This window comes from Nipponia nippon, unplaced genomic scaffold, assembly GCF_047370975.1.
Source record: "Nipponia nippon isolate SJK-2023a ecotype South Korea unplaced genomic scaffold, ASM4737097v1 scaffold_1, whole genome shotgun sequence".
Lineage (NCBI taxonomy): Eukaryota > Metazoa > Chordata > Aves > Pelecaniformes > Threskiornithidae > Nipponia > Nipponia nippon.
This window is the reverse complement of record NW_028262290.1, coordinates 122,461,679-122,486,272: the sequence shown is the minus strand read 5'-3', so window position 1 is coordinate 122,486,272 and position 24,594 is coordinate 122,461,679. Positions and strand designations below refer to the sequence as shown.

The window sequence follows — 24,594 nt, the reverse complement described above, 5'->3', positions numbered from 1 at the left end:
GAGTCAGTGGATCTGGGAAGTAGCTTGTTGTGGGATTCTTAAACAAAGCAACACTGGAGCTAATAAACTAATCAAAATAATGGCTTTACTGGGCACATCGGCAGTTCTTGGCTGTGGGTAGAATGATTTTGGGTTAAAAGTGTATGTTTTATACAGTGAAACAACAGTTTTTAGTAACAACGCAAGTTTTGTTGAAGCTTGAAAGCGTTCATGTGAGAATAACGCTGTAGTTCACATAGGATTTTGACAGAAATATGATACTGCAAGCTGAGAAATGGTTGGAATACTAAAGAGAGATCATTTGTACTCAGTAGTTTTTATGAACTGTTTTAAAAAGCTGTACCTAAAACTGCAGCAAGAAGCACTTTGCTTGTCTTCACTCGGAGGCCCTGAGATACAAGAGGTACCAGCTTGTTTGTGTTCTGGGTATTTCTTTTTAAGGCTCAGAAAGAAAACACAATATTCAGTGCTTCAATATTTTGCCTTCCTGAGTAGCGAACTGAAATGAGCTGACCCTTCCTTACCCTGTCAGGCTGGAGTTAATTATTTACAGCTTTAATCTGCAGCCTTCCAAGCGGGCTCTTTCTTACTTCAGTCAGGCTGAGGTTAAATATTCACAGTTTCAATCTAGAAGTAAGTAATAAACTGCCATCTGCAAATAGGGAACTGGGAACTATGAACAAGGAAATGGGAAGAAATTACCAGCTTACTCCTGTTTTACATATTTTGGTTGTCCAGGAAATCCTGATTAAGCTGCATTTGGGCCCTAACAGGGAAGCTTATAGTACTCAAAAAGGCAGGATGTGAGCTTTTGTTAATAAGCCTGTCTGGGACAAATCTGTGAACCGAACTGGGGTTCACTTCAACTTCCACACTGACTTTTGGCGACAAAGTTACTCCTCCACTGGGGACATCCAGGTAAGATATATTCCTTCCACCCAAAAACTTTCTAGTAGCACCTACCACTCTCATGGGCTCTCTGAACATCCAAAGTGCAGCTGTAGCACAATCCTCACTGCATGATGTGTCTGTGGAAATAAAAACAATGCTTAAACGGAAATAGCAGACTTCTGAAATGCACTTGTAACAGACTCCTCACTTACTGGGTAACATGCACCATATCACCTCATGGGAGAGAGAGGGGCTGTGATGCCAGGCTGCAGTCAGGGATGTGAGACCAGCCCTCCCCAAGGCCTCCATCTCCTGCAAGCCCCTCTCTGACTCCCAGACGCGGGATGAGAGAGGCTGGTCAGAAGGTGCCCATGTAGGACAAGAGCCATAGAACTCGTGTGAGGGAGAGAGTTGTAAGTGAGGCAGAGGCCAGCTTGCCAAGTCACGCCTGGACTGTGACAGGTTCAAATAGTAACATTAAATCTGTATTTAACTGCTTTTAAGCTTCTTTTCGTATTGAAAGTTAGTCACCAAAACTAACAGAAGATTTCAGTACACACAGCCAACTTTCTAAGCAAACAGCAACTCTTTGGCACCTGCAGCTTGACAGCTACAAGGAGAGAGAAGCGAATACAGCATACAGGATACATACTGATGGGGGTTGAGAAATGCTTTTGTTTAAGTGGATTACTGAAAACACAGCCAGCTTCTAGCACAGAGCTGGTGCACAGGAACTGATAAGAACACTCCAGTCTGTGCTGAAAGGGGAGTCCAACATTTTTCTTACCTCTGGAAGGTGGCGACTGTTTGAGTGAATCTTGACTGCATTTAAAGGGGGTGCGGGAGAGGAAAATGCTCTTGGAGAGGTTTATGAGAACTTGCACCATAAACTGGGACTGCACAGTGAAAATATGCATTTAGGGAGTTTTTAAAACTAAATTTACATAAAATCACAATGAGATTTTTTTATGTCTGTTATAGACCAATTAAATGCATTAGGCAAACATTTCTAAATTCATACAGAGTTGATCTGGGACATTCAGAGCACGATTACATATATTCCCCCTGAGGCCTTAGTCCTTTTTCTGAAATACCCAAATCTGTACCTCTACCTAGCGTTGTAACCAAGACGAAAGTGAATCACCAAAAGTTGAACGGGCATTCTCAAATTATTCCCACGTGCATCAGTTTACCTTTCAATCAACGCCCAGACATTTAACTCAGAGAGGAAGGAAGACTCTGTGAACCAAAAATGAGTCTCAAGACAACTGCTGGCTATGCAGTGGCTGGATTTATATTGGCAGAAAGCTCAGGCCTTATTCAGGTTGAGAGTCTAATGGTTCTTAGAGTCTCTCTCTAGGCCATGCAAAGCTGGCATCACCGGTGTGGTCCTACTCGCTGAGTCCTATGTGCAAAGGACAAAGGGGAAGGCAAAATCGCCGGTGAAAGCTAAATCTGCTTTAGAGGGGAATGGAGATGAACTTCATCTGTGTCACATAGGCAGCGTTTGGGACTAAGTGGTGTGCATCCAGCCCATTTGGGAGCAAAATGCAAAAAAAGAGGCAGGTGACAATTGTTGCAGTCAGCTTCAACATCTGCAGGCTGAGTGCCCAGCTCGTCTGCGTGAACGTTTCCTGTTATTACCCTGACTTCAACCTCCCCTGTCCCCTGCTTTAGTTCATCTGGGGGTTACGTCCGCCTTTCAGATACCAGGTCTGCAGAGGGGGAAAGAGGCTGCAGCAGCATCGATAAGGACAGGGATACGGATGCAGGGCGGAGATCTGGGAAGCCCCCGTGCCCCAAATGACAGGACTGGGCCCTTGTCAGCTCGTGGGGAGAAGGGCCCGTCCGAGCTGGCGGGTTCCCGCCGACCTTGAGCCCCCTCGCAAGCCCCGCCGCCGCTGCGGGGCCCGGCAGCGCGGGCGGGTGGCTGTGCCCGGTCCCCGCCTCGGGAGGGAGGCAGGCGCAGGGATCCGTGCTGCACGTCGGGGCTGGCCCCGGCGCGCTTGTGGTGGGAGAGCCAGACCTGAGAGGGGCTGGCCTCTGGCAGATGATTGACACGAAACTGGGTGAGGTTTCATGTTAAAAAAAAAAAAAAAAAAAAGAAGAAAGAAAGAAAACGGGCGAGCGCAGGGGAGGGGGTGACTGTGGGAAGGGGGAGAAGGAACTACTGTAAGAGTAAGAAAGTCCTGCCCAGCTGTTTGGGAAGTTTAAGATTTCCTGTTTCCCCTGCAGCGCCGAAGTGAAGTTTTCAGTGAGTCACCCGCAGTCCCGAGCAGCGGAGCCGCGCAGCCCGCTCCCCCGCCGCCCTGCCGGCCCCGCCGCCGCGGCCTCCCCCGCTGCCCGGCCGGCCCGGCCGCCCCCCGCGCCTCGCCGTCTATGCCGATCCGGCTCCGCGATGACTCCCCATCGGCCGAGGAGCCTGCGGCGGCTGCTTCTGCGCGTTTCCCTCTGGGTCCTCATGGGCAGCTCGGTCCCCGCTCTGCTTCGGGGTAAGTGCGCGCCGGCTCGCCGCTCCCGCTTGACAGTTGCCGGGGCCGGAGGCAGGAGCGGGGCAGGAGGCAGGCGTCCGCCGCGGGAGGGGGGGACGCGGTTGCTAAGAAAGTTTTGAGGCTGGAAACGTTTCGGGAGGGGTGAGCGTGTTTGTTTATTGCCCTGCTGGAAAGTAAGCGGGGAAGAAAGGACTGGGAATCTGGGGGTTTCGCGGCAAAACCCGAGGTCCGTCCGTGAAGGGAAGAGGGGGGAGAAAAGAGAGGCTTTGGCAGGAAATGCTGCAGGGTCCGGTCCGGCCGGAGGAGCCCGGAGAGGGCAGCTCGGGAGCTGACTGCTGTCCCCGGGGGGAGCGGCTGCCCGGCCCTGCAGCTGCTGCGGCAGCTCCCGCACCTGGTGCCGGGCCGCACCGTGTGCCCGGGGGGAGCCGGCCCGGGGGGAAGGAGCCGGCCCGGGGGGAAGCAGCCGGCCGCGGCCCGCGCCTCCCGCCCCCTTCGGTGCGTGCTCGCGGGTGCAGGATCCAGCCCCCGGCGCAGCTTTTGCCTTGCCCTCTGGGATGGGGAGCAGCTCGCCCTGCACTCCCATAGGGAGAGGGGCTAGAAGGTGCCGCGGGCGCTACGTGGCCTGAGCCGGTGCGCGGCGGCTCGCAGAGCTGAGGGCCTGTGCTGCGGAGATCAGCAGTTGCTTACCAAAAAGTTATTTTGCATGTGACTTTCTGCCTGCAGCAGAATTAAGCCGTGACTGTGAGCAGTTGGACTGAGAGTAGCAGTCATTCCTGTAGCACTTAGTGCTCATGTTGTTTGATTCACTTTTAATGATACTTTTTACATCCCTTATTCTGTTTTAACCAAGACATCCTTAGATAGGTTTTTGAGGCTGTGGCTTGCAATATTCTTCATAGAATAATTTGGAATGTACCAAGAGCTTAAAGTGCTGCTGCAAAAACAAGGTCCCTGCCCTGAGGAGCTTTCGATCTCACTCCTACCCGTACTAACCCACATCTGTGAGCTAACATCTGTAACTGCAAAGTTGGGCCCTAAATCGTGTTGCAGTGCAACTGCTGAACCTAAAAAGAGAACATCAGATTGCAGCACAACTACATCTGTAACAGTTTTGAAGAATTACGTAGATTTCTGAGATGTCTTGTGATATCATGTCTACTTCTAGTCTCCAGGTAAGATGTGCAGACACCTGAGCTTCTACAAACTTTGCTCTGTGCCCTCTGGTTCTCCCTTGTGGTCCATTCGTGGTCAATAATGATCTCAAAATTGTTGCTAAAACATAACAACATAAACTAGATAGCTCTTGTGTAGCTACTGCCAATAGCTACGTACAGTATGAATAACTTCATGCCTCATTAATAATCCTGTCAAAGTCAACAGGTTTTTACATACCTGCAAAGTTACTCATGGAAGCTTAGGGCAGATGAAAAAAAACAGTTTAAGAATAAGACACTGTGGTGTCCCAGGGCTCAAAATGATATCATTTTAAGTGTGAGGTGTGCAGCTTCTTGTTGATTTTGAGACATATTTTTATTATTTCTGATTAATATGAATCATACTCAGCTAGTGATGGCTTTTATTTTGACCCCAGCCCCAAATTTGTTGCAGATTCCCATTGCAAAATGCTTTAAATGAAAAAGCGCCACTTTTGTTAACCTTGTGTTATTTACTATTATGCTTTTTTTTCACTCAAACAGTATAGACAGTCTCAAACTACAGGTAGATTTTAAAAATGGACATAGCTTAAGAATTTGTTCTTCTTTCTTGTCGTAGGTCCAGTGAAGAAAAAAGATATATAGATTGGTTACAATTCAGCATTTTTCATGCTGATCTTCTGCACCCTACAGTAACTAAAGCTGAGTAGACCTGTTGTCAGATGATCTATCCTATATCTCCAAAAGTTGTTTTAATAATCACCATAGGATTCTGTTGTGTGTATAACAGGAAGAACTGGTCAGAAAACAACAGTTCTGTGAGGGCAGAAACTGTGAGGTTTGGATATTGGTTGTTATTTGGCATCAAAATGAAAACGAGAGCTGCCAAATGTTTGGGGAAAAACAAAACAGAAAAAAAGAGCTACTTTGTAATAATCAATAGCTCAGCAGTTCAGTGAGGATGAGGCAGGAGAAATACCAGTCTCAGGAGAGCTCACTTCCCAGGTATGCCTACTAACCAGCTGGCTCTTGTTGGTGAAAAGGTGAAAGCCCTAGCTAAAATTTCATTTTAACATTCTTCACAGCAAAATATTAGACAGGAATAGCATATTCCCATAAAGATTCTGAAAAAACAAATATGTGAGCAGGTCCAAGAGGAACTGTCTACTTTGAAAAAGATGTTCTCATGTCCTATACTACACACAAGTAATTGATATTTTTTCCATAGAGTAAAGGGACAAGGTGTTATTTTTTTGGAATGACTGTGAATGCTATAGTGAGCATTTAATCAATAAATGGCAGTGCAAACCAGCAGTTGCCCACATAAGAAATCTATGCTGCTGTGTCCAAATGAATATGAATCTGTAATTTATCTTTGGGGTATCAAAACCAGAAATTTGTTCTTTGGGATAATCTGTGTAATAATTGTTCATTTCTGAACACCAGGAACTTAATTTCTCCATTCAGCCAAACTCTACTTGCATTATTGTCTCCTTATCTTTTAAAAGCCATATCATAGTCAGTTAATTTTATAGTAACAAAATCAAATTTAGAGCTTCAGATATTTGCAAGAGGGAAGTATGAGAACAAACATCTTCATAACATGGTGGAACATGTTTGTACCATGATCAAATAAAAAATGCATTCCTGCCCCCCATTAAAACTGGCAAATTTCCAGTTATTTCAGGAGGGAAGTAGGAATAGAACAGAGATATTATTGCGTTTTCTTCTATTCATGGGGTACCTTTGAATTCTAAGACTTTTATACCTGAGACTTTGAAAATCACATTTATTTAAATTGCTATTTTGAGCTCCTTGGCATTAACCCGCTTCTATAATATTCAGGTGCTGAATTCCATATAGGAATGGTTTCTATTAAAAAATGATGAGCCAGATCTTAAGCTGGTGCAAATGATTATAGTTCCATTAGCATCAGTAGAGTTACGTAGAGTTATAGCATATAAGTTTCCTGAAACAATTTCAAAAGTAATTTCAAAAAAAGGGCAATGGAATAATTCAGATTTTTTCATATTCATAATATTTTTTCACTTATATTTTATAAACACTTACTCTTATATGATCTACATTTTGAAGCAATGCTGTTTGGCTAAATTAAATACTCCTTTCTGGGATGAATTGTTACAGTTTCATATAACAGTGGCTGATAACAGTTGTCATTGTGACAAGGTTAATTCTGAACTTAGGAGCAAAGGCAGTGTCAGGCTCTTACCAGAAGGAAAATTCTTCATGGTTTGGTTTTTGGGGTTTTTTGTGTTGTTTTTTTTGTTCAGGACTAGGCTTTTAGAAAGGAGTTGCTCTGTTGAGGGGAGAAAAAAGAGTGTAGTATCACCATAGCACCCGTTGTTGGAGTTTCCCATGCTTGTATTTCCTCTGCAGGATATTTTTAAGATGATAATTTTGCATTTGTGGCATAGGAACTTTTTTTTCTCAATAATGTATGTCTGTGCTATATGAATTTTGCTGGCATTCACTTTGTATCACTGTCACTCCTCTGACTTCAGAAGAGCTGTGCCTCACTTATGGTATAGCAAGAATGAGCAAAACCAACTGGTTGGGCCCAGCTTCTTACTCTCTTGGATTTTGCATAACCAGGTGCATTTGTATCAGCTAGGTATGAAATATTATCACCAGTGCAATGACAGCTTTTGATCTGAAAGTGGTCCGTGCAGTTTCCACACTGGCTGGCATGGCTACACTTGAGTTTTGGTGGCACAGTGAAAGTCAGGGCTTCCAGCCACCTTTGTGGCCCCACGATCCTGGGCTCAGCAGGAGGGAGGTGAGTCGTTACAGTCCTGGTCTGCCCATGGTCCCCACCGTCCCACTGGCACCTGGTGAGCAGAGGAACGAAGGGATGTCCTGAGGCGCATGGGAGACCAGCGGTGCAGTGTCTCCTTTGCCACATAGGAGCCCTTTGACTCAGGGAAAATTACCAGGGAGGCAAATCCCAGGGATATTAGCTAGTTTGTGTTGCCAGAGCATTGCAAACTCAGTAAAATGGACTAAGATACCAACCAGTCCTGTGCAGGTGTTGGAGAGTACAAGGGATTTCCAGTATGGAGTAGTAGAGAGCCAGTCTTGTTGTGAGAAAGAAATTTGGCTATGTCCTAGTCTAAGAGATCTAGTGCTGAGATTTTGGTTTATTTAATAGGTCTTTAGCCTTAAATTTTGTTGGGGTTAGAGGGTTTTTCACTTCTTTTTTTCCTATAGGATAATGGGAACTGGTTTTTAAACTCTAATAATCAAGAATAAAATTAAAGGTCATGACAAAATACTTGTGCTTTTTTATGAACCATAATTCTGGAAGGTTAAAATAGACCAAAATAAATCAGAAAGAATATGCCTTGTTTTCGACAGACTGGTTAGAAGTCCTTTTGAAGTTTAACTTCACTGGCAGGTGGAAGTGGTAAGACTTGTATTAAGAAACAGTAGAGAAACTTCTTACTACAGGGGATAGATTGCTTTTACAGCAAGGAGTGGGCATACACACTGGGGCAGGGCATTTGTAGTTAAGGCAAATGCCGCTGTTACGTGTATGCCACTGTAAGCAATGAGTTGATACTAAATATTTGCAAGATTGGGTTCTCAGTGGCCCAGCTAAGTCTTCAATGGTTATTTTTCATAGTATGCCTTCGTTCTGGTATAAAGACAGAGCAGCAGCACTGATGTTGGTTGAGTACAACCATTTATATCATACTGCCTGAAAGAACACAGATTCAGTTAGTGTACAGATGTTTAGGGTAAGATATTTAGAGAGAGCAAACCACTTCAAACACCATCCACTGATGAAAAGCTCATCCAAATTAGTAGTTAGAACTAACAAATCTCACCAGGAGTTGCTTTATTCTATTTCTGTTGGTGACGGCATGCCATCGTTTTTTTTGTGTCCATTAACTTCTATGGATTTAAGCAGAATTTAAATTGGAGCATGTATTAAGGAGTTTGCCCTGCAGTCCGTACGGATTCCTGAGTCAGGGACTAATGTCCATTTGTTTGCGTTGCTGTGAAGTTTAGCAACTGTTTCAGATTTCAAGAAACAATAACATTAGCAGTGGCAGGAGAAATACTAGTTACCGATTTGTCCACGTTTGTGCATTTTTTTTTATATGCCATTTCCTTGCTCTTTGTCTTGCTCTAAATGCCATTGTGGTTGTTACAGCTGGAACTACCTGTCCTTTTTTTTCATATGAGTTTTACAGCCTTTTCACCTCTGGGAAGATCGTCTGGGGAAAGAGTAGTTTTCCTTTGCTCAAACAACTGGTATTTAGCAAGAACTTCCTGCTGGCATTCATCCCTGAGTTAATCTGGTTAGAATTAGAGCTGGTTGAGAGTTTTTGACACTGTTTTTCATGGGAAAATGCTGATTTGTCAAAACTGAAACAATTTGTGGAAATGTACCAGTTTCCATTAAACTTTCATCAGGAAACCTACCCCCCCAGTCCAGGATGGAATTTCTGATACAGAAAGAGAGAGAGACAGACATCATCGTTAATCAATAATTAGAATAATCACTGGTCGGGGATGAAAGAAAGGCTGGATCAAGTGCCTGGTCTGGCTTATAGAGTGCACAGTTGAATCTAGAGCTCCCCCTATCCACTCTCCCCAGGATATTGAAGGGCTGTCACTCTCGTTGTGGATGCATGCACAAACACCCCCACGCCCACTACTTGGAATGATTTTGGTTTCACTTTGGTGGTGAATATGAAAATGTATGAAGTGTTACAGCACTCAGTGGGGCAGGAAAAACATTTTCCTGACAGTGTTTTTTAGGTTGACCTGTAGCCATGTGTTCGTTTTCTGGCAGTGCCCTGAATGACTGGTGTCTTCTTCTAGTCTTTGTTTCATATCATAATAACAAGCTGTATTCAGAAATTTCTGTCATGCAAAGGAACCACAATATTTATTTCTAAGTCCTGGTAGTCTGATTCCAGGATTCTAGTTCTCCACTCACCCAGAATAGTATTTTGGCAAAAATTTGACTGAAATTAATAAATTTCAGGAACAGATAGAGGAGTCTGCTTCCTCACACTTAAAAGCATCCTTCAGTTTGCAACCCAGCAGATGCATCACTACGATGACACCTAGGGTTAACATTGTGCCTTTGAAATGGTAATCTGGAACTAGAGATATTAGAAAGCTCTCTTCTATTTCCTACACACCTCCTGTTTGTACCCAAGGACTTCGGCCCACGCCTGCAAAAGAGCTGTTGCCCTGCTCCGTAAGTAGACATCTGAGGTTTTAAGATAAAAAAGAAAGACTTATCAAGCAACCAAATCTGTAAGCTCAGCCAGTGGTATGAAAGTCACACCATATTCTTTCTGGCTTGTTTATAGTCACCAATAATACAAGTTTTGAAAGATAGCCTCTGCCCTCTGTGCAGTTGATCAGTTCCTGCAAAACATTGCATTGGTATACCTGTAGGCTTCATTTAATTCAGCAGTTAAATTCAGTTAAAAAAATCGTCTGTGCAGAAGACATTATAAAATCCATCTTTTGTTCTCAAGGTTGTGGTGGCTCTGTCAGGGCTTAGAGACTTCCTTCTGTTAGAAAAGCAAGTGCATTTGAACAGTAGAGCAGCAGGAAGGTTTCACAGTCTTGCTGCTTGGAGCAACATTTTCCAAGTAAAGACCCAAGTGCGGTTCTTATGTGCCTGGGGCACTTTAATGGGCCTCTTTAAAAACTAGCATTGTGCAAGTGGAACGCATGCAGGGCCAGACTGTCAGCTGGCATAAATCAGCTTTACTCTGTTGAAGGCAAGGAACCTGCCCTGATTTATACCAGCTGAGAATCTGGCCACAGAATAAATAATAGGCAACTGTATGTTATGAGGCTGTAATTCCCTTGAGGGTATTTTTGTGATATCAGTCTTACAGGAGCCAGAGTGATCCAGTTCTCTTTCTTGGAGCAAAAGAGTAATTTGACTGCAGTATTTTGAAGTCCTCAGAACTTTAGGAAGGAGAGATTTCAGGCAGTCAAGGGAAAGAAGATGTTTCCAAACTTTTTGTAATGTATCATTAAGGATTTTTACCCAGGAAGAATCATGGGAGGAGAATTTGGGAGGATGGAGATGAATTTATTTGGGATAGGTAGTCCCAAAAAAAGAGAAATGTGTAAGAGGAATGATTTCTCATCAAGACCTTTCCTTCGAAAGCACTCGTATACATTTCCCAAGCTGTATGAAAACTGAAGCTCCCTTGTCACTGATAAGCTGCTAGTGCTGGTGTAATTAATAAGGAAGCAAAGTGGAGAATGGGAAATGAGGACTAAGGGGCAAACTCCTCCTCAGAATGTGGATGTGGTTTTTAATTTTAAGGTTTCACCCAGAAGGGTCATAAGTGGGCCGGTACTCATTTTATTGACTTAGAAAGAAAAGGCGGTTCAGTTAGATTTTCCAAGAGTTCACCTGTAGTTCTCCTGAGTCTAGATATTTTAGACATGAGATGCAGGTGAGCCACCTCCCTCCAGTTTTAATCCTGCTGTGGATTCTGCAGCCCAGAATGGGAGTAAGCACATCACACGTATACGGCACCTGTTGGCACGCTTAGGTGGTGCCTGGGGCTTTTGGATGATAATGTGGTAATTTTGTAGATTTCATCTCATGAACTAATATAAGTACATTTTTAATGTTGTTGTACAAGAGGGTGAACTTTGAAACAGACCACAGGTGATTACTAATGGATTATCACTTCTGGTTATTTTCAGGGAAGGCAGCAGAAGCAGCTGTCCAGGATTCTTTTGTTTCTTGAGATGCTGATCTGGTCTGATCCTTGAGGTCTAATTAGTAGCTCAGATTCTATTGACAAGTCACTACATAAAGCTGTAGAACAGCAGTGGTTTTGATAACACGGCTATAGTACTTAGGCAACAGTTTAACAAAGGTCTTAGTGCTCAAAGGGAGCTGAAATTTCTTACCATTTTGACTGCTACCCTGTTTTTAGTGTTACCTGACTGTCCTGACTAACTTCCATATGCTTTGTTTGGGAGCTCTGTGGCTGGAGCAAATCTGAAGTCATAGTTATATCAGGACTTATCATACCTTGTGCACATAGAGTGCTCCAGGAAAGTAGTGTGTGTGAATAACTTCTGTCCATTAAAGTGCATGCTTGGGAAAATATGGTAGATGTAACTAGAGCTTTTCCCTTTCCAGATTTTTCTCTAACTGTCTAGACTCTTAAAATATTCCTTCATTAGATAGTCAGTATCCACTGTGCAATTTCAGGCCAGTGCTAAAGGGAGGTCTGTAGCTGCATGTTAGTTTATTTTACTTCAACTCACTGTAAAGGTACTATTTAACATGGAGTAGCCCTTCTCTGTTATGCTGAGCAAGACATTACATAGGCTGCTGCTTTTTTTTTTTTTTTTTTACCTTCTACCCTAAAATGAGCTGCATTGTAAAAATATACATAATTAAGGATGTACCTTTTTCATTATGTTATCAGTAGTGATAAGATGGAATGACAATAAATTCACATGCAGGAGTTCAGCATCTGACCAACGCTGAGTTGTTTCTGGAGTTCACATGATAGCTGGTTGCTTCCTGCCCTCAGGATGCTCCCCCCTCAGCTCTGTACCTATCTTAAGCTTTCCTGTAACATGACTGGGTCGTGACTCCAGGGTGTCCCATTCTTCTTGAGAAACTCATGGGAAGACTGCAGGAATGAAGAAGTAAATCTTTGTGTGTTTCGCTAATGGGAAAAATTTAATGAGGTTTTGAACACCACAAATTTGTCAATCTGTGATCAGGAACCCATGAAGATTTCAAGAGAAGAGCTGTCATATGCAGGTGGTGACTGATCCTTTATTTCCTTTGGCTGGTTCTGCCTGCAAGCATGCAGCAATTACCCTTCTCATTTGTCTCCTGCATACAAGGAGATCTATGATTCTGCAGTGACTGTGCTGTGGCAGTTGGCCAGCTGCCCTGCTGTGTACCTTATACCTCCCCACAGTTCCCATTACCGATTTTCACGGTTGCATTGCCTCCTTTTCCTGCAGTGGTTAGAGCCTTTGCCCAGAAAGTGGGAGGCCCATGGTCATGCCACTCCTCAGCCTGAGAGTATCTAAACTCCATCAGTGATGGACTCTGAGAGGAAGGATCCTTGGTGGCTGAGACTGGGCAGGGCTGTAGAGGCGGCACTCTGCAGAGAAAGGGTTGACGTGTGTGCGGGTGGTCTCCCGAAGCATGTCAGAGGAGAAGAAAGCCTGTTCCCTGATGGATTCATTCATTATTCCAGCCCCTGCAGGGTGACTGATATTCTCTCCAGGGAGTTCACAGCACAACAAAGAGAGACTTTACATACAGAATCTTTTTTTCTTTTTTAAACTGAAAACAACCATTTCTCATCCTCCTGAAAAGATCAGAGAGGACCATGTAATAGTCATGACTTCGTAAGCCTCTTTATTGAAGCTTTCACAAAGTAACTAGGTCAGCAATACGTGCTTCTGGGCTATTGAATTTCCCCTCTTCCCCTCAGTCTGTTCTTCCATTTCCTCACCCAACTTTACCACAAGGGAATGCCTTAAGTCAAAAATGTGGGAAGCTGATCCTTTTATTGCATTTGTAGTATTCTCATCTGGTATTTACAGTGCCAGGCCATCAGGCTTGCAAAGCTGGCGTAGCCCAAGTTTGCGTGTAAACAGCAGTACCACATTGTCTGGTTGTAACTAAAGCCATATCTCCTCTCTCTTTGTCTCTAGATAATAGAAACAGGAAGATGTTAAGCAGGAAAAGATTGGTGAACTATTCTGGAAAAGGGAATACAACTAGAAAGTGTTTCTTCATCATTGTTTTGCCTTCTCCTTCAACTGCTTTCTCACACACTCCTTACTTCTCACATTTTATACTTTTGCCCTGAAGTTTCTGCCTGGCTGGGAGTTTTGCTGTTCCCACTCTTCCCTGAGGCCACACTGGTACCATGAATATTAGTGCAATAAGAAGCAGCTTAGAGCTTCCCATATGTACATGTCCCCTGCCTTTAATGGGTATAAAGGAAGATAAAAATGTGATTCAAATTAAATCACCAAAATCCAGGAATGTGGGATTCAGAATGAGGACCCAGGCATATCCCATGTAGATTTTGAGTTGTTTAAAAACTAGGCACTTGACCGTAGAAGGAAAATATCAAAGTATCTCTATTAGGCATGAAACCTCCTTCTGTACGTGTTGGAAGGAGTTACAGGCTCATTCTTTTACATGGGAGGAGGAGGTGGCAAGACTTGTTGGTGACTTGTAACTGAGAACAGCTTTTGCAGTGAGCAAAAGCAGTGAGCTGGGAAGTGAGAAGCCTGGGCTCAGTCTCTTAGTCTCTGGAGATCCAAACCCAGATCTCCAGCTTCCCACGATGTCATCCATTGTATTTTTGATGCCACTGTTGAACTTAAGTACAGTTATTTGTATTAGAATTTCCACAGTTTCAACTAGTTCTGCTTAACATGTCAAAAAATTAATACATTGATGTGTTAATTACAGTTTCTATAGACAATTATATAACTTATGGGAAATGAACAGAGATTGTTTCAACACTGTTCTATTGTGATTGGGAAACTGAGGTTCAAAGACAGTAATTTCTCAACAGAAATTCTGGATTAAAGCCCTTAGAGCATCCAGAAATTCTCATCAGCCTCAAATATCTTGCCAACTTCAGTAAGATACAGTTAGCGCTTTTTTCTCCCCTGTCTTTCTCAGGTTAAAAGGCTGTGTGCTAGGAGCTGCCAGGGAATGGTGAGGCACAAGGAAGCTTTGGTGGCTTGCTTCAGTTTGACCACTTAAGGCCTAACTCTTCCCTCAGTTGTCTACCTACATATTATTCATGGTTCAGCCAACTTGCACTTCCCCTAACTGGGCTTTTTTGTTCTAGTGACTTGCAGTATGATTGTCAGGCACATATCTACTGGTGGTTTGAAGTCAGAAACGTATTGACCTTCTCATAGGTGAAGGTGGGTAGCAAATGCTAGAAGCAAACCACTAATTATTTGAAGTACCTTACCCTTGAAAGTTAATGACAGGGCACATTTACCGCTATCGTAACCACATAGCTTGAAATAGAAAACACTAACACCTGCCTTTCCAAGCTGTTGCTTAGCATGAGTTGTTAGACTACTTGTACAATTATCACTTTTCCCTTTAAAAGGTGGATTTTGTTTTAAGTTTCCTTTTTGTGCTTTTGAAACGGAGGTGTAGATAGCTTTGACCAGAGCAGTAACTTCCACTCAATTGTCCTTAGGCCGGCAGTGGGTTAGGAAGGAGGTGGTACTGTTTGTTTAGGGAACCATACTGCCTTTTTAGCATTTTCAGGTAAGAGCGTAATGTTAATGATTGCCTGCCTTTTTGAAAATGACAGACTGTTGTGGTTTTGAACATATGAAGAACAAAAGAATTAGGAATGGTACCTACAGCTGCTAGTCCCTGGCTGAATACAGATTTGGTCAGATATACAGGCAGTTTGCCATGCCTTAATAAGATACCACACATCACATAAACACCAGTAATTGGGAGCATTTGCCTCAAGGCAAATGTAAGGTAATGCAACTTAGCTAAATCTGCTCTGCCAGAATGCTAAGCTGTGGGTAGGAGAGCTCACGTGGAAGTTCACCACAGTTGGTTGATGGAGAATAAGGTGTTAAGCTGTGCTAATTTGATATTTTAGCCTCTGCAGCAGATGAGATTATGAAAGGTGAACAAGCATTCATTCCAACAAATAAAAGCTGTAGGTGAACTAAATCACTCCAGAAACAAGGTGTGCATTTTTAACGAACAGGGTAATTTCATGATTAGAACCCTGCCAAGGGATGTGATGGAATGCCCAATGCAAATCTCTAAATCAAGACAGGGTTTTGCTTGCTAAATATATACCCAGAGAAGTTAGGTCTTTGCAAAACTAGATGAGTGGAATGACTTTACTTGCAGAAGACTAGACTGGGAATATCATCCCAGCCCTTCCTGACACAGAGGTCCTGTAACCTGTGAATCTGTGATACAGCAGTTTGCCACCACCAGGCTGGTATCACTCATGTCCCCCTCAGAACTAGGGCTAGCATCTCCAGAAGTAACAGACAGTTAAGCTACTCTGCTAACTAACCCTGTGCAAGGATATTTCAAATATGCATGAGTTACAAAATTTTGCATCCAAGGAATTAAAAAAATGTCTCTATTCCTACGGAGCACTTTCCTCTGGTATAACCTAAGCTATTACTGTGTTTGGAAAGCTTGGAATTTTTGTGTTTTGTGAGAACACTTTTTAAAACATATTGTGTTCTACACGAGTGCAGTATTTGTGAAAAACACCAAAGTGACGGCTTTAGAGAATGAGCTGCCCATGTCACTGAACAGTTACACCAGAAACCATAACCAAGCATGCAACTGGCTCCTGATGTTTAGAAGGATGCTGAGTGGTTCAGCTACTACGGCCATGTTATGCACAGCCTCTTCAATAACAGTTGTTGAAATAGTATTTTCATGACATAATTATTAATCCACTTGGCATTTGATTAAAATTATCAAGGCATTTCATAGAAGCCCTTAGACATCCTGCTGACTATTACCGATTTCTACAGTTGAATAAGTGCCCTCCAGATGAAGGATGATGATGTGCTATATGACCAATATCCAGAAACATTCAGTGACTCTAAACTGTTAAACATCAGCTAGTATAATTTGACATAGCAGCACTCAGAAATCACAGATTAGCATCTGCTGAAGACCTTACTCTAATACATGTGACAGTAAACATCTTCTGTCCTGCTGTAGCAGGATAAAGAAATGTTATGCTGTTGCCAGAAATGAACTGCACCATTTAAAAGTTTGTGAAGTGTCGTCATATTTTGCTTTTTCACTTGTTAGAAAAAAATGTTGAAGTAACTGAATGAAATTTGAGATATTCAGAGGAAAATTAAGAGGCAATGGAAGGTTTGCTTCTGAGCTGCTGCTTGATAGGCTTGGTCTTGTGTTTCTGTCTTATCTCTTCCCAGCTTTCTCCCTGAAACAATTCCTTCAATAGAAGTAATTGTTTTGTAGACACTTAAATTAGTTTCTTTTTTGCAATATTTTTTCTAAACAAGCTTGTCAGTATATATACTGTCTTGGAATGCTGCTGAAAGATTATGGTCTTGAGAATGACTGAAGATATAGCTTGAGAACCTGAAAGAGTGGGTTTACGGAAACAACGACCATATCAAGAGCAACTGGGAGGGGAAAACCCTAGAAATCCAACTCCATGTGTACATTTCACATTCAGAGTTTATTTACAGTTTTATTCTGCCTCATCATAAACAAAGTGAAATAGTCTGCAGTCCCTCACACATCTTCAGGCAGGTAGACTAAACATTTTATACTGGCAAGTTCCTTCCCACTGAGCTGCCTCTAATGTAGGAAATGTCCTCACCTTATGCTGTAATGCCAACCGACCCGGCTGGGGGCTGGCTGCCGCAAGCAGTGGCTAATGTTGTATTGTTGCATGGAGAGAGAATTGTTGTATTCCTACATGCAGATTTTCTAGTGTCCAGGGCTGATTTTTTTAATGTGGGGGCTTACCTGCTGGACCGTGCACACATGCGGAAGAGACTGTCCTTAAAATACTCCGTTTTATAGTATAGTGAATGAATTCTTTGCACATGTGGTTTAGTAATAATAGCAAAGATAAAGACCTTTCAGTGAACTTTTAAGGGATGTATTTATGGGTAAAAATCCTATTTATTTCAGAATGGGCATGTTTCACCCATGACTTTTATTTTCCTTTAAGCCCAGTAAAATTTCAGCCTCAAATAGAAATGAAGTAGCTGATAACTCTTTCCCTTATTTCAGCAGGATGGTATTGCTAGCTACGGATTCACAGTCTCAAAGGTAACTGGAGGGAGTCATTTGCAAATGCCTTAAAAGCAACAGCCAATACCTGGGGGGATATGTTAGCAAATTTACCCTTGGCAGATAAGGGAGATGTTGCTTTGTTGGTAGAGAGACTTCTTTACCAAGAAATCTGCTAACTCTGTAACAGCACGCCACACCAGTAGGATTTCTGCAACAGAAGTCAGCAAAAGAAAGTTTTCCTAAGGTTGAATATCATTAGAAGTGTGTATTTTCATGCATGTGCCCTTTTCTCAATACTCAGTACATAATTCCCATTAACGGTTGTGGAAGTTAGATGCATCTATCAAGAGAACATATCCCCAGGGTATTCAATTCTATTATTGTGCTTCTTTGCATGTAACTTGACAGAGACAAATATAACCATCCAAGCTACTGAATTTGAGAAAGATGTGTATTTTTCCCCAAATCCATTCAAAGTGATTCTGCTCCCAAGGGATTACATTTGAGTCTAACTTCCCTCTGATGTACTGTTTTAGCTGAGCTGATGGATTATGAAAGAGAGTCATTTCTCTTTCATACTGTTTTTCTGAATCTGTCATTCAAAACTTGCTGTGTGGGGACAGAATGGCTCATAAACATTATTTTCCTGGGGGAAAATGGCTCCTTACAGTGAAAAGGAGCTCTGGACAGAGCTTCCGCATAAACATGTTTGCCTGTCAGTGAGTGACAGAGAAGCCTCTGTGTGTGTAAAGGATGTGGACTTGTTAAATGAGACTTCTTATTTGGCAACAGTTTTTCAAATAGACTAGGAAGGATGGGTTATACTCAAGTCTAGAGAAAGAAATTGCATAGGATTCTGTTTTACCAGAATCTATAGATGATATTGTAAACTTGTACCATAGTAGGAGCGCCCTTTGGTCAGGGGATATGCCTTAACTTAAAATCCAGATCTCTCACATATTCCTCAAGTTCAGAGGTCTTCGAAAAGCTAAGCAAAATGAGGTCTTTTATGCTCTTTACATTAGTAAGTTGTCTTTTCATATTAAGCTTAAACCAAAATCCCCAAGTCTTAAACTGTGACTACAAATTTTGCACCCTAAACACATCCTTGTTTTTGTTTTGTTTCCTTGTTTGTTTGTTTATGGCTGGGAGGGAGGGATAGTGGCAGTGAATGCACTTTAAAAAAGTCCCACTAATACCCTCCTTTTATCTGGAAAAACAAATATTTATAAATCCCTCTGAATCATGTAACTGTGTAACGATTGCCAGCTTGAAAGCACAGTTGTCTGGTTAATCCATTTAAATGCTTATTTTGAATGGGCAGCTGTGAGTCTTTGTGTGCGCACAGCTTCTCCCCATACTTACTAGTGTGTTATAAAATACCATAGAAGTTCTGGTCTGGTTCAGTAGCAACTGTCGTACACACATACAGTTTTCTATTGTACAAGATAGAGGCTGTCCCCATGCAGAGCACATCCTTGCTTAGGGTGGACTTAAGAGCTGTGGCTTCAGCCAGTTTGCTCGATCACTTCCAATCCTGGCTGTATAGGTTGCTGAGATCATGCTTAAAGAATGTGTGGGTCCTAGTCAGAGGCACAAAGCACCCCCTAACTCGTGACTTGAACATGCTCCAGCAGTTGACACAAAAGGTGCACTTGTGAAGGGCCAGTACAGAGGCGCAATATGGAGTTGTGCATGGAAAAAGATCGAGAAACTCTGGTTTGAATTCCTCCACCTAGGTAAAAATAAAACACTGAACAGTAGGACTGCAATTTATGTACTCCAAACCACGCCATTATACCTAAAATCTTTTTATGTCTTACTTATGCTATTTGTGCCCTTTGTGCTTCATAATTATGAAGTATTTCCTACTTGTGAGTGTGACACTTAACCTGATATTTGAACAGATGCAGCCCATTCCAATTACTGTGTTACTTTTTAAGACTGCTTATGACTTTTTTTTAAAATCCCAAATCCATTATTTAGGTTTGGCTTTGTTTGACTAAGGTTTTGTTCCTTGGTCTACAAGATCTTGCTTCCAGTTTACAGAAAAGGAAGTGCAGTCAGAATCAAGCCCTTTGAAATCAGAGGTGGGAATTAAAGTTCAGCAAAAGTTTCAGAGCAAAAGCCGAAACTCAGGCAATACTTTCGTCTGTCTGGTTTTACACAGCATTTTCCCGGACTAAGGGTAGTTTCAGGTAAATGTTCATCAGACTTTTTCCCTGAAACAAGGCAGAATTAGGGTGACTGGCTGAATTTTATTTTTGTGTTCACATGACAGATCTGCTGCGCAATCAGATGTTTCACTTCAGACAGAGGATATCTGTGCTTCATAGTACTATCTGTCCCATTTATATAGTCTTGTCTCTTGAAAAAAGTGTACTCTAAAAACAAGACTGCTCTGACTCCTTCAGCATCCTGTGAAGAGGAGACATCTGCTAGGTCTGTGTACTGCTGAGGAAAGAGTCACGGAGAGTAATACTTGTCTTCTCAGATGTCTCCCATAAATGTTGTCAACTGACTTGAGATGCTAAAAATACTTTTTCTACACTTCAAAGTCAAAATAACTTCTCATCTACTTTCATAGTGGCTTTAAACAGCTATGGGGCCCATCCTGAGGTGCCTCTGCAAATATTTCTGGGGAGAAACATCAGTCCTTGGAGTGCTCTCCAAAGTGTCATAACCCATGCAGATGAGTCCTAGGCAAGTCCCCTCTGCCCTTGCAGTGACAATGCCAGGCAGAAAAGAATAACTGCAGAGCCCTTGTTTCTTCTCCCGGAAAGGCTGTGACATCTCCTGCCTCAGGGCAAGTGGCATTTGAAGACAGACTGCGCTCAGGTTGGAGACAGCAGCAGACAGCAGGTCCCCCATGCCCTGGTGCGGTGGGCACCCTGATCTTGCCCCAGAAGTAACTGCAGCCGTAGATCCACGGAGACTTTTTTCTCTGCCCTCAGCAGAGGCAGCAGCAGCAGCTGCTGTTGGAATATACAGTTTTGCATTACCCTGACCGTGGGTTCCCGCTCCTCATACCACATTCTTTATTGTGTTTGTGTAGTCAGGTAGTTGTCTAGACTGGAGAGCTGTCCTGGGTCAAACTGGCCTTTTGGAGGGGGAGGGAGGTGTGGTAAGGTGCGGTCTGATTCCTCTGTGAGGGAGGAGACAGTGCAGTAAGGGATGTGAACAAATAACCAGAGCAGAGGAGCAGCACTGCTGTTTTTTGCAAACTGAAACTGTTTGTGCAGATGTTTTCTGTAGGGCCTCACTAGAGAGAAAAGGAAAAGGGAATATCTTTTGTGTTCACAATGCTTAAGAAACAAATTAGTAATTTTTCTTAAAATGGTCTGAGGACTTCTCCATGAGGCAGACAATTGTTGTTCTCAAAATACATGTTTTCTTGCACCAAAAAGGAACGACACTAAAAATGAAAAAGGTCTGTGAGCGTGAAGGAGGCTCTGCAGTGGCATCCCCAAAGGAGTGATCCACTGAGGGCTCTGGAAAGCTGCATGTGGCAGGAGTCTTCTGAAAGGAAAGATGGGTATGGCCTTATGCCTTCCAAAACCTGTCTGGAAAGTGTGTCAGTAGTTTTAAGGGGATATTACTAAAAGCAAATAAAATGAAAAATAAAAGCGTGAAATGGCAAATACAGGAGTGATACTTTTTCTGATTCACAAAGCAAGCTAGCTGTATCAAAGGGAACCTGGGGGAGTTGGATGTAACTTTGAATTTCCTGTTTTGTGTGATTTGTCACAGTCTTAATGTCTGTGCTTCATTTTCACTGCTTTAAAAAGCAAACAAAAATCTCCTCCCAAACTAACATATTTCATGACCTTTCCTGGGGGTTCTTCTCTGAGACCAGAGAGGGTTTGCAAGTGCCTGCCAGTCTCCTGAGTGAAAGAACAGTGTTAATAAACATCTGCTTGTCTGTATTAACTCTTCATAAGGTATAGCAGCTACTTTTAGGTATTATTTACAAAGTTTCCTCTACATTTTAGTTATCTTAGTCTGCTCTTTTGAATACATTAGAGCCCAGCGGACATACATTTAGCAAGAGTTTAACTGTAGCAAGAGTTAACTTTAGCAAGAGTTAACTGTAGTTTCAGGAGAAAGATTTGGCTTTTTGCCACCTGAGTTGCTGCATGCTGCCAGCGTAGAGTTCAGTCTTTAAATCATTACCATTTTTCATTTGGAAGAGATGATTTTCTGACATCTATCTAACCTTCCTTATCCCTGTCGAAAATGCTGCAGTTAGATAGTAAAGTAATATTATGAAAGCTTTTTCCACATACAGAATTCACACCTCTTGAACTTATAGTTGATTTAAAAGTAATTGAGTAAACCACAGCAACTTTGTGTGCAGCAATTCTCAATTCTGACACTGGCTAGACTTGTTCCTAATATAACTTATACTGAGGTATATCAGCTTTAAAAGGATATGAAGATCCACATGCACAGCCGTAAAACCTCCACCCCTTTAATTTAATCAGTTAAACTCACGTGGTGGTGTGTGTATGCCAGGCCAGCACTTAGTTACTTGAAGCCATTCAAAAAGTTAAGCATGACAAGACCATATACTAAATATGAGTAAAGCCCTGTAGGGGTGTCATTTGCGAGCGTTTGGCCAAGCAAGTATGTTACTATTTTTGATTTCTGTGTGGCTTTGGTTGTGCAGTAGTCTGTGGGAGCTGAGGGCAGGACTCCATCTGCGCAGCATGCCGTGTGGCTGCCCGCCCTGGTGTGGTGGTGATGAGCTGGCACGACAGTAGTCTGTGTAAGGGAGAAGTAGGAACTGTACTCATGTGCCCACCTACTCTGTCCATCACAGGTACCACAGCTGCAATTCCCCATGGGAAGGTTGGCAGGGTTTGGCAATACAACACAGCAGGAAGCTCATAACACTTTTGAAGTTAGCCTCTTTGCCCCTATGGTAGGTCCTACTGCGTTCTGCTGCCCAGAAGTTTAGCAGAAGGTGCAGTCACTTGCCCTGTGACATAGACTTCGAAACTTCTCTGCCTTCCTCCCACCTGTAGCCTGTCCCGTGAGGATGCTCCTAAAAAAGCAGATAAGATTTGTCTTTGTGTTAAGCAGATATCACAAGACAGACACTTAGGACAATTAGTAAGTAATAAAGGGATACCTTTAGGTAAGCAGCACTGATACCTTAAGAATGTGATTCATTTTTTTTATGGTCTCATGGATTTTTCGGTTTGTATGTGGCACTGAGCACAGTCAGTAGCCTTGCAGATAAACTGAAGAGCCAGGATGTGTCTCTGAAAGACTTCACAGCTAATAGAAATAGCTTGGCCATAACATTATTAGAAAATGTCCTAAAGTACTGTACCACCTGTACTGGGTGGACTCCTGAATTTCCCTGTTGGAAACTGGGAGTTTAATGAATAGGCCCTTGAAAATAAGGTTGAATGACTCTTTAAGGTGGACATTCCTCATTTCTTTTGTAGTAAGAGAGATAAAGGGAAGAAATATAAACTAAACTTTTGGAGGGAATATGTGCCTCTTTCAGGACAAATGATTCACCTTCCCCAACACCATTATGAAGAATGAAGAGCCCTATCATATTTTGAAGTAGGTTGTTGGTGGTGGTGTGACTGTTGAGGGGGCAGGAGTGGAGAGAAGCATGTTTCTGTAAACAGGCTTTCTTAACTAGCTGAAGGGAGAGGTACAATGCGTTAAGAAACTCCATTCAACCTACTTAGAAGATTCAATTGCATGGTTTTCTGGTGAGGCTCTGTAGCTGAGAGTGGAGGCACATTTGTGTTTTTCTGAATCAGAATTGTTCCTAATTGTGTATGTTTTAAATGTTGGGGGTTTTGCCACAGAGACTCTTCTGTCATGCAAAAATCTTTGCTTCCTTCTGTGTCACAGAAATAACTGTATAATGCTTGAATGACTGCTGTCTGCTTTCAGAGCATATAAATTGGAAAAATAATATTTGTACAAAGCTGAAGTGTTTATACTCTTTCAGCTCTGTTTCAAGTGAAGTAATGGCAGCTTTCACTGGGCAGGCAAGAATACAAAAGGAGGTGAAGTTGCAGGATATGCTTTTTAATGGACAGGTCAGAATTAGCTACGCAAATGTCAGTCCTGAACCATGAATCATGCTTATTCCAACAAAGCAGGAAAGCTGCTTTTCCTAATCTTGTGAACCAGATAAGCATTGCTGTACTTGATACTCACTATATATCTGAAGCCACAGAAGGAGTTAAACACCAAAGATAGCTTCTGGTAAATTCCAAACTTAATGCATTATGCAGAAAAAACCCTAGACCCTGTAGTCATAGTTGAATAAATCGATCTTCGTGTTGTATCACATACGGTTCTCCAGTGCTGTGTGCTGTTTACCGGCTGTGTTAGGGAGGCTGCGGGTTAAAGTCAGGAGAAGATGAAATGTCCTTTTGAGTGCCTTGTGGGAAGCCATCATTTAGATTTTTTTTCAGCCTTTTTGCCTGGAGACAGTATTCTTTTGTTCCACCTACCATGGAGTGCTAAAGAGTGGCCAGAAAATGTGGAAGAGAGCAGCGAGTTAAAAATCTGCAGGTAAAAATCCATCTCATTATTTGAAACATCACAATAATGTTATTTTATTCCCTGTTTTCAGAATGTGTTCACACTTCTATTATAAGTGCTGAGCTGGAGTCTCCTCACACCTGCACTAATGTTAGTCAGGAGTCACATCAGTGAGCTCCGTTCTTAGGTGTGTTTGAGGCAGTTTGCTGCCATGCCCTGTACCAGCAAGAAGAGCCCAGCCCACGATTAAAACTGCCAATGCTAGCTCATTTTGGAAGTAGTGGATAAAAATAGTGTTATTTTAATGCTTTAAATACAAGAATGATTTTTATCTTCAAGATCTCCAGCTGTTCCCTCCCTTATTTTCTCTGGTTGTGTCCCTCCCCCCAGCTCCTGCCAGATTTGATTCTGTTTCTGTGTCAGTGCCTGCAGCAATCCCTAAAGCAAAGTTTTGCCAGTTCCACTTGCTGTTAAAAGCCAGGCACTTCCACTGCAGAGACGAGTTAAATAACATTTTCTAACTCCTGCTCCTTTTCGTTTTGTCTTCTCCTTCTGCACATACCTTCCTCTGCTCCTTGCCTGCCGGTAGGTGGGAAATAATGGTTTCCCAGATTTCAGTGCAGTCCATCTGTGGCCTTCCTGCTGTGAACCAGTTCTTCTGTTTTGGCCTTCCTTCAGCTGGGGGTGGCCAAACTACTTCTGGCTAGGTCTAGCTTGT

The 24,594-nt window shown here is 42.6% G+C and overlaps 1 protein-coding gene across 2 annotated transcripts in view; it reads left to right on the top strand.

Annotated features, from left to right (window-relative positions):
* Positions 1-3,034: 3,034 nt before the first annotated feature.
* Positions 3,035-24,594, top strand: part of TGFBR2 (transforming growth factor beta receptor 2) — a 62,029-nt gene continuing 40,469 nt past the window's right edge. The window contains exon 1 of one of the 2 annotated variants that reach the window (XM_087770822.1): positions 3,035-3,383. In XM_087770822.1, coding sequence (XP_087626948.1) covers positions 3,290-3,383 — 94 coding nt within the window. In that variant the 5' untranslated portion in view covers positions 3,035-3,289. Of the gene's footprint in view, positions 3,384-23,888; positions 23,907-24,594 lie in introns of those variants that run through there. The other variant, XM_087770832.1, reaches the window with a different exon arrangement.